This window comes from Somniosus microcephalus, chromosome 11, assembly GCF_052327205.1.
Source record: "Somniosus microcephalus isolate GS21.2 chromosome 11, FLI_Smic_1.0, whole genome shotgun sequence".
In the NCBI taxonomy this organism is placed as follows: Eukaryota; Metazoa; Chordata; class Chondrichthyes; order Squaliformes; family Somniosidae; genus Somniosus; species Somniosus microcephalus.
The window spans coordinates 59,034,885-59,045,689 of record NC_140997.1 but is presented as its reverse complement, the minus strand read 5'-3'; the positions used below and the strand labels follow the sequence as shown (position 1 = coordinate 59,045,689).

The 10,805-nt window shown below is 42.6% G+C and overlaps 1 protein-coding gene across 2 annotated transcripts in view; it reads right to left on the bottom strand.

Annotated features, from left to right (window-relative positions):
* Nucleotides 1–6,857: 6,857 nt before the first annotated feature.
* Nucleotides 6,858–10,805, bottom strand: part of cpped1 (calcineurin-like phosphoesterase domain containing 1) — a 273,994-nt gene continuing 270,046 nt past the window's right edge. For both annotated transcript variants that reach the window (XM_086000760.1, XM_086000761.1), the window contains exon 4: nt 6,858–7,957. In XM_086000760.1, coding sequence (XP_085856886.1) covers nt 7,719–7,957 — 239 coding nt within the window. In that variant the 3' untranslated portion in view covers nt 6,858–7,718. The remainder of the gene's footprint in view (nt 7,958–10,805) is intronic.

The window sequence follows — 10,805 nt, the reverse complement described above, 5'->3', positions numbered from 1 at the left end:
GAAGACAGATTCTCAGGAGGAACCGCCATTCCCTCCTAAAAACACAAGAAACTATCCAAGAGCAAATTGATGACAATGCCGCAACTGAATCTTGTCACTCACCACCAGAACAATCTAACACAAACACACATACAGGCTCTCATGAAAACACATCAGACTTACCTGTGCTGAGAAGATCCACACGTGAAGTAAAAAAGCCTGATAGATTTAATCTTTGAGTATAAAGTAAAGCTTTGAAAATGTGTTGACTATTGTGAAATTTTTTATGTTTATACAGCACTAACAAAAGTTTTACTGATATCATCTTTATCGTTTTTCTTGAAAGTTGATTGATATTGATTTTGTTTAACCTCAAAGAAAGGGGGATGTAATGATCAGTAACATGTCATTCTAGAAAGGTACACTAGGTGGCGCTGTATGTTGCTGTATGTTTAATAGTGGACTACCCACAATGCACTAGGCTACCCAGAAGGCAGTAGTCAAGATGGATGCTGTACAAGTCCACATGGCATGAATAAAGTGACTAGCTAGAAGCTAGCTGTTCATAATGAAAACGACTAGTTATTAATGAACATAACAATTATCACATTGCTGTTTGTGGGAGCTTGCTGTGTGCAAAATGGTTGTTGCGTTTCCTACATTACAATAGCAATTGCACTTCAAAATACTTCATTGGCTGTTGGGTCATCCTGAGGTCATGAAAGGCGTTATATAAATGCAAATCCTTCTTTTTCAACTCTTTACATTAAAAAAATCCCAACCTCTCCTTTTTTTCTTTTGATGAATCTTAAATTTATGCCCCTGCATTACCAACTTACCAGTGGAAATAGTTTTTTTGCAATTTGCCTGATCAAAACACCTCAATTTTCCTGACCACTATTGGATTTGCTCTTCACCACTTCTGTTCTAGTGAAAAGGGTCCCAGTTTTTCCAATCTCACTATTTCAGTGCTTTGTGTTATAAACCGACAACCAATGACCATTTCTCAGTTGGTGCTGATGTCACAATCATTAGTCCCAAGTCTCATTACATGCCATTAAAACAATTGCTTGCATCTTCCCCAATAGCACAGTTGGTAAGTTCACCATATGAGGTGATACAAAGCCACATGTACCGTGAAGGCACTGAGTTAAAACTCTGGGTTAGGGGGAGTTAACTGATCTCTATCGAGGTAGAAATGGGGACATTACCAATGAATCGCTGTGTCTAGGCGGAGAGGAAGAAATAAACTACTCCTAATTTATCATCCTTACTTCAATATGGGCATTGGTGGTTACATGTGTAAACAGGATTAAGCTTGACTGTGATCCTCTGCAATATGTTCAAGCAATGCTCACTCCCTAAGCTCACATATGAAGAAAGGTCCCTTGGGCAAGGTACCAGTGGGTTGCTGGTGCCCTGGGATCTGTGTCCCAGCTAGGGTTGCGAAGGGGTGGAAAGTTTCCGGTAAATTTCCGGAAATTTTCCACTGGAAGTTTAGCTTGGGAATTTAGGGAATTTTGCCCAAAAAAGCACATGCTAGCATAATATTGTTTTTTTTTGTATTCTTTCATTTTTTTTCACAGGTCCTCTCTTAAAATTACTAACAGAGATGGAATCTTAATTATTAAGGAACTTCTTAATCAATCTTCTTACTTGGCTTGTTTTAATAATTACAAGTTTTGTGTGAGACTGTGAACAAATGTGTCCTGATTGGTTGGATGAGGGGATGAGCGATTAGCTCCCTCTATTGGTGATGTTGCATCGTGCATGCACAGGTTATGCTTCCATCACATGGAGCACCAGGAAAAATTTACTCACCCTGTTGCAATCATGCTGATCGACCGCAGTTCGACACAGAGATGAATGCCCTTTATTTCTCTGCATAGAACAATGCCACGTTTACCGTCGGATGTGTGGAAGCATTTTACCCCAGGCATTAAAGATGGAAAGACTGTGTACATGTGCAAACACTGTACAAAGCCATATGTAAAGAATGCCACATAGATGCAACAGCATTTATCAAAATGCAACAACTTCACTCAAAGCTCACAGCAGTCAGCCCAGAGTTCCTCTGCTTCCATTCAAGGAGATGATGGTTCACATTCAGCATCAGGCTCCTTATCATCAGCAACTCCTGGCCCACTTGGAAGGTTCTTTGATACAATGGATAACCATAGCCAGAAGAATGCAGATGAGTGCCTTGCTCGAGCTGTATATGCGACAGGCTCACCCCTCATGCTCACAGCCAATTTGTACTGGAAGAGATTTTTCAATGTTATTCGCCCTGCATGCTGTCCTCCCACCAGACATGCTTTGTCTACTTATTTGCTGGAGGCTGAGTATAACAGAGTCCAAGGAAAGCTCAAAGAAACAATAGAGATGGCAGACTGTGTTGCAGTTATCTCAGATGGGTGGTCAAATGTACGAGGGGAGGGCATCATAAACGACATCGCCTCCACTCCTCTCCCAGTGTTCAAGAGCACAGACACGAAGGACAACAGACACACAGGCACATACATTGCTGATGAGCTGAAAGCGGTCATCAACGATCTTGGATCACAAAAGGTCTTTGCAGTAGTTACTGACAATGCTGCGAATATGAAGGCTGCTTGGGCTCAAGTGGAGGAGGCCTACCCTCATATTACGTCTATTGGGTGCACAGCTCATGGGCTCAACCTGCTCCTCAAGGACATCATGGGTTTGAGAACCATGGAAACACTGTACAAGAGAGCCAAGCAAGTTGTTAAGTATGTCAGGGGAAAACAGGTAGTTGCAGCAACCTACAACTCCAAGCAAACGACAAAGAACAAGAACACCACACTGAAGCTGCCCAGCAACACTAGATGGGGTGGCGTTGTCATAATGTACAACAGCCTTCTGGAGGGTAAGGAGTTGCTGCAAGAAATGGCAATATCCCAGTCTGGGGATATGGAAACCACCATCAAGAAAATACTGCTGGATGATGTGTTTTGGGAGAGTGGTTAGCAGCCTTAAACTACTCTCACCAGTAGCATCTGCAATTGCTCAGATTGAAGGAGATGACGCTGTCTTGTCAGATGTTCTCAGGCTTTTTGCTGATTTAAAAGAACAAATCAGCATTGCCCTACCCACATCCCTGCTGCTCAAAGCAGAGGAGAAGGCAATTGTTCAATTCATACAGGCGCGTCAAGAATTTTGTGTCAAGCCGATTCATGCTGCAGCATACATGCTGGACCCAAAGCATGTTGGGAGACCAATACTTTCTGGAGAACAGATCAACAGCGCTTACAGTGTGATTTCTACCCTCTCACGCCACCTCAATCTGGACGTGGGCAAAGTTCTGGGAAGTCTGGCAAAGTTTTCTACCAAGCAAGGTCTTTGGAGTGGGGACGGGATATGGGAATCATGCAAGCATATCAGTGCACATACCTGGTGGAAGGGACTTTGTGCATCTGAGGCCCTGTCACCCATTGCATCAGTGATACTCCAAATCCCACCTTCATCAGCGGCTTCTGAATGAAACTGGTCACTTTTTGGTAATACGCATACAAAGGTGCGCAACAGGCTGACTAAGAGAGTGGAGAAACTGGTGGCTATCCGGGCGAACCTACAATTTATTGAGTCAAATACAGAAGTGTCCACCACACAGCTAGGCAGTGACACAGAGGAGGAAATGGACACGTCCGAGCCAGAGTCAGAGAATCAGGAGGAGCAATGATGAGCAGAAGACTCATGAGTAGAAGACTCAAAAGGACAAAATAAGGACAAATTACAGGCTAAATAAGTTGACGCTCTTTTTATTTTATTTTAGATGGGTCTTTTTTGTGGGGGTTCAATAAAGTTCAAAATTATAACCTAAATAAAGTTTTGAAAGCCTGTTTTTATTTGTATAGAACAGTATGGGCTCGATTTTCCAAGCCCAGAGGAGGCGGGCATGGAGGCGGGACAGCACGTAAAATCGGAGAAATTGGGGGCGGGTGGCAAACCCGCCCCCATCCCGCCTTCGTGTCCTTTTGCCAGGAGGCGGGAGGATGTGCAGCTTCGGGTCCCATCTCCTGGAGGCGGGAAAGGCTTTTAATAATTTTAACTGCCTGTTAACAGGTAGTTAACAGGCAGAAAAAGGGATTAGTGCCATTTTACCTTCACAGGTGAAGGCTTCCCGACCTCGGAGAACCCCGCCAGGTTGGAGGAGACGTGGAGGAGGTCTGCGGCGGTCGGAGGCACCTAGACGTAAGGTGTAGAGGTGAGTGATGGGTGCAAGTGTGGAGTGGTAAGTATGCAAGGTGAGTGATAAGTTTAAAAAGTGTTCACTTACCTTTTTTCTTTACTTCTGTAGCCTTTAGCCGTGCTGGATCGGGAGAGCGGACATCCACCTTGTCAATTTCAGGTAATGGCTGATGGACCCTCCGATCCATCAGACATTTGAAATTTACTTTTTTACCATGTTTTTTCAGTCCTCACCACAAAAACGAATCAAACTCAAGAGAATGTCAGTTTTTTGACAGCTTCACAGAGCTGTCAAACGCTGTCATTTCTTCTTTCAAGAAGTCTTGACAGCACGTCTGACGTTGATGTGATCTGTCAGTGACCTCTTCCCTAATTGGCTTGCTGAGCCCACCGGGCGGGCTTAACAAGCTCAACCAGGGGAAAATTCCTCTGAATGGTCAGGCGAGGATGGAGGCGGGACATTGACACGACAAGCAGCAGACTCGCCTCCATTGACAAAATCCAGCCCTATGTCTATTTTGATGACAAAGATAATATAAGGGTCAGAGACAAAAACCATCACTGTGCAAAAAACTCTAAATTCCCATGGAAAGTTTCCTATTTTAAAAATTCCTGGAATTTTGCAACCCTAGTCCTATATCATACTGTCATCAGGAGAGGGAAGGGTAAGGCGAGTGGTTAGAAAGTGGAACTATTTGAGGCGAATAGCATAGATGCCTGAAAGAGGAAGCTAGATAAGTACATGAGGGAGAAAGGAATACAGGAAACTCTCGTTTAAACGGCACCTAAATATCCGGAATTCTCTATTAACCGGCAAAATTCATACTCCGAAAACACCTCAATAACCGGAAATGTTGCCGAGTCTGAGTCCGAGTCTGCCACGGTGGCCGAGTTAGTCAGTGTGGGTAGTTCTCCAAACTGCCACTACTCGGCTTCTTGGCACTGTCAGAAGTCCGAACACCTCAATAACAGGAGTCTGACTCTTCGTTAGTTAAAAATAGCTCGGTACATAACCCTCTCCGTCATCCGGAATTTTTAATCAACCGGCACCATCCCGGTCCCGTCGGTGCCGGATACCAGAGAATTTCCTGTCGAAGGATATGCAGATTGGGTTAGATGAAGTAAGGTGGGAGGAGGCTCATGTGGAGCATAGACACCGGCACAGACCTGTTGGGCTGAATAGCCTGTTTCTGTGCTGTATATTCTATGTAAAAAAAAAAGTAACATTTCCTGACAAAATCATTTAACATGTTCAGGCATTGTGTGAATTACTATTACTAAATTAACACAAGTCCAATATGAGTACCAAAAAACTTGTAACGACAGTACTCTCTCTCTTTGAAGTAATGTTCCTGCTATGTCACTGAGTTATTTTTCATATGAATGTAAAAATTCTGTGACTTGGTACTTTTGGAATGTTGGTGACTGTGATCTTAGTTGGAGTTTCCATCACAGTAAGCAGCAAAACTGGCTGTTGGGGCTGAAACACCTGTGATCAGAGGTGGGGGATGACAGTAGAGATGTGAATCTCTCTCTTGTTGGACAGGGTTTTGTCATGTGCGCATGATTATGAGTCCTGTTAACTGGGGGGAAAAAAACACTTTGAAAAGCAGAGGCAAAAGCTATCTTGAGCCCCGTGTGCATCAGGCAAAGCTGGAATGCCAGTTCATGTCTCCGAAAATGGGATTCCAATCAAGAATTATATAATATTCAAGCTTAAAACCTGAATCCACTTCTACTGACAGCTAATGCTGAGCTTAAGAAAGTGTGTAAGATTTAGTCTCGGGCTGCTACACTGTGTTAGCTTCAACAACTGCCATGTGCTCCCATTTACAATATCACTTCTCAAACTTTATTAGCCATAAATAGAATATTGTAATGTATTAAACCTTCAGTTTCCATGTTAAAGCATTACTATAATCTGGTTTCTCCAGTAGAGTGTTTTCTGCTTTCTATGTCAGAATAGATGTTCTGAAGCAAGGTACCTCTGCTTCTTACATATATTGCGATGGTTGTTTAGATCAGGCAGGGACTGGTTAGTAAGTGCTGGGAGATCATGTGATAATGATGGGAAGTAATAATGAACAAGCAATAGCAAGGTCACCACTTGATAATCCTCCACGAAATCAAATTTAAATGTGTTTTGCTTTAGATAGTTGAATTCAATTGAACTAAAGACCGAGTCAGTTTGTTATGAAGAATTATCATTTAGATACCTTGTCAATTTTGCATTCGGTGCTCTTAAGGCAAACATTCTGATTATATTGAAAAGATTGACCCTAATGGCACTTAGTTCTGAAAGCTGTGCTGATCTTGATCCTGGATACACACCAATTACCAACAAATAGGATGGTTTGCAGATTACGCAATTCTCCAGAATGCTTGTTCTTTGCACTTATGACAAGTAGGAAATGAAAGTAGTGATGGGCCCAAGCTGTCTTGTTACCACAGTGACACCTAATTAACACCCAGGTCGGACACATCACAAAGTGTCTGCCTGAGGTTCTGCCCATCGGCGAGCTTTTGAAGTGATAATTAAAATTCGCCATAGGTGGAATCCTGCAAACTGTGCCTTACACAGAAAAACTGTTGCTATAATTGTTAATTAGCCCAGCAATGAACATTTCAAAAACAAAATCCCTATCATTTTTGTTAATTAAGGAAAGCACTTTTGGTGTTCGTGTTTACATTTCCTTTATTATTTGAGATACTTCAAAGTGTACAGATTGTGTAGAAGTTGAGTACAAATCATGGATTAAAGTCACGACAGCTGGTAGAACGGTGGCACAGATGGTAGCAAAAATAGTGCCATAAAAGTCTCAAAATTAGGTGTATAACTGCATAAAATAACAGCTATCTACCCTAAATATATGGAAAAATGTACAGTTGATTTGGTAGGGGGCACATATTGGAGCTCCCACTTTAGTATTGTAAGATAAATCTTTCTGGCCAATTCATCATGTGGTTATATAACAGACTTCAGCAGAAATGCAAATTTACCCATTATGGGGTGAAACTAGAACTAGGGGGCATAGTCTTAGAATAAGGGGCTGCTCTTTCAAAACTGAGATGAGGAGGAACTACTTCACTCAGAGGATGGTAGGTCCATGGAATATGCTGCCCCAAAAAGCTGTAGAAGCTACATCATTACATAAATTTAAAACAGAAATAGACAGTTTCCTAGAAGTAAAGGGAATTAAGGGTTACGGGGAGCGGGCAAGAATTTGGACATGAGTCTAGGTTCGGATCGGTCATGGCCCTGGGGGTAGCGGAGCGGGCCCAGGGGCCGTGTAGCCTGATCCTGCTCCTATTTCGTGTGTCTAATTCTGTTAGATTCAGGAGATGGTTCTGTGATAGTGGATTGGCGGTTAGGATCAGATCAGCCATGATCTTATTGAATGGCGGAGCAGGCTCGAGGGGCCGATTGGCCTACTCCTGCTCCTATTTCTTATGTTCTTATGTTTAATGTCGCTCATCTTGTGATGGTCCTTGTGTGCACTCATAAAACAGGCTCTTCTCACCACTTTTCATTAGAGGTGGACGTTAGGAACATTTAGGTCTGAAATCGCCTCATTAACTGTAAGGTCGCTTAGTTCATCCAGACTGATGTACTTGTGATGGACCTTCTCCTCCGTCACTGCCACTACACGCACACCATGCTTATCCTCTCCCAGCTGACAGCCTATAGCCGAAGTCACCACCATATCCAGATCGTTAAACATGCCACCGGCGTTCCGATGGTAGTGGCCAGAGAAGACCGCCTTTACACCTGGGGGGAAAAAAGCAAAATAATCGGTCAGCATAACAACATAATGATGCATTTCACTTCTCAATTCAGTTTCCTTTGACAGTCATACTGGTGCTAACATTCTCTACAATGTTCAGATTCTACATCAGCCATGCAAAGAATTTTACTTCTTGAATTCTGAGAATGGCTGTAAAATGTATTACATACATGTTTGAAATTATGGTTAGTTAGCACCGTGCCCCATCGGATTTCAGTGAGTGGAGTCAGTGTGTGTGGAAACTGTTGTGCAGTTTCGAGGATTTGGAGGGATTGGTGGAGAATTTAATTTGCAAGGTTTTCTTTGCAGGGCGAGTTGGCTCTATTCTTTTCCACAACACTGTTTCCCCTTGATTATTAAAGGAGTGAGCCAAGGCTCAGAGCTGATAAGTCAGTGTGTGCTGGGACCTTGGGGAAAGCCACATTGTATTGATAGAAAGTCCCAAACGCCGCCACAGTTGTCTCTGCCAGCTGCTACACGCAGGAGCTATGCTGCAATATTACAGACAAACTGCAACAAAAAGCCCTCCATATTTGTTTACTGTTTACCTTCTTTCTTTTATGTTCGCTGTCAAAAAGAGCACTTAGACGGACTGTTCTCAGGCATCCTCCAGTGCTACTATTTAAGTGTAAAGAGGAGCAGGGGCTGGTTTGGGGAAACCCTCCAGGGGCGGTGGGTAAACCAGAATTCAGGGGTCAATTTTCAACCTCATCACCTGGGTGGTAATGTGGCGGAACAGGGTGCTTGCCCGCTGTGGCATAGTTACTTCTCTCAGCAATTTGCTTAAGTTGCCCTGAGGAGTGGAGAAGATATGCTTTTAAAATAACTGTAAAAAGTAATCTGACAATCCATTCGCACCTCTCACTTTATCAGGCAGCACTGCATTAAATGCTGCTTGCTCCTCAGTCCTGTGGTGAAGTATTTAACTTAATCCAGTCTGGGAATGAGTGTGTTTCTGCAAAGCAGAATGAGGCAGCAGAGGGGGGGAATGGTCCACCCTTTGAGCCAAACAGCTGTATATCAAAAAAAATCTTGAAAGTTTTTGTTAGTTACGAGTGGATCAGGATCACTGGAAACTCATACAGCAGCAATGAGGAAGGATAACAGAGAAAACGATGGAAACACTCAACAGGTCAATCAGCATCTGTGGAGAGGACAGCCAATTGGCTTTTTGGTTGTGTACCCTTCTACAAAAGTGAAAAATAAGAGGTGAACAAACACAATCAGAAAAAGGGCAATAAATATATACAGGTTGAGCATCCTGAATCAGGCAACCTTGGGACCGAGGCCGAGTCGGTTTTCGTATTTTTCCGGACTTTGGAACGTGTTTCTGTCCAAAGTCCGGAAATATCGCAACCTGGGCTCGGGCATTTCCAGACTTCGGACATCAGAAACACGTTCCGAGTCCGGAAATGCCTGGGCCCAGGTTGCGATATTTCCGGTTTTTGGATGTCACCTTGTAGTTCTTCTCCTCGCAGGCCTTGTAGTTCTCGCTTCCTCGCAACACATGGTAAGCCTCCCTCTCTTGTTTTTGCAACGCAGTACTCTGTAACTGTACTTAATGTCAGCTTCCTGGCCTGTATCTTTTGCTACCATCTTCAAATTTATAAAACACAACCAGAAGAAACACCAGGAGAATGATATATCAAACCGTCACAGTCAATTAATAGAAACATTAAGACAGAGGTGCCATTAGCGAAGGAAGTGAGAGGTGTGTGGTAAATGGGAGAGTTGGAAAACCTGGGGGGTCAGTGCTTAAGTCAGAAGTCACTGAAGTCAATGGCAGTTTGACAGTAACTTTATTCCCATATTCGGGCGATAGCTTCCCTCAGCAACATCTTGTTCTACGCAATTCCATCTAAAAGCACCACAGATCATTTCTCTCCGAATAGCATCAAATTTAACCATTTTAGCAACAAAAGAATGAAAGGTGGTTTCCTAAGTGCATAGTTTCTTTTCTTTTACAATGTCCAGTATCGATTATTAATCTTAGAATTTATTTGAATTCTCCCTTTCTTCTGAGGAACTGGGTAACCTAATTTTACCAAAATATTTCAAGGGTTTACATAAAAAAATTATTTATCTATTAATATTCAGGATCTGCACGTCCATATATCCAGCCTGAAAGTTAGTTTACAGCGTGACTCATTGATCAAAAAATTCTTGATAACTTGAATTAAATAAAAGAACCACACTAGAATGAAAATTTTAACAGAACTTCATTGAGCAATTTGGATTTTGGGACCTTCTGGAATTCAGTGTCACTCAAGGCAGCTCTGTGGTAATGCCACTTGACATTTCAATTTATTCAGCTTGATAACATTTTATGGTGTTTAGACGGCTTATTCAATCATTTGACATTTAAAGTAGCCACTCTCACTATTGACCCAAGTAACCTGGACACACCAGAGATGCACAAAGACACTGAGAAACCATATGCACACCAATATAATTTAGAATAGAAAGATATAAAGCTCAATAACTGGCAAAAAGCATTTCAAATAGGTGTCTGAGTAAAAGACTACGATAATTTGAAAACAAAAGTCTTGTTAAAGACTCTCTTTCTGGTCCCAAAAGGCACATTGGGCCAGAATTTACTGTAACCAGTGATCGAATGGTGCCCGCTATTCATTAGACTTGCTCTTGCCCATTTAATTTCCATGCGCTTTTACGTGACAAGTTTCTGCAAGTGGGACATCAAAACAGCACAGCATCCTCTACAGGACATCTGGGACCTTTGTGAACAGGGCAAGCAACTCTGTATGTCCTTAACCAATCAGATTGAAGAATGGTTAATGAGCAGCGCAGAGTCTGAACCAGGAAGTGTAAGTT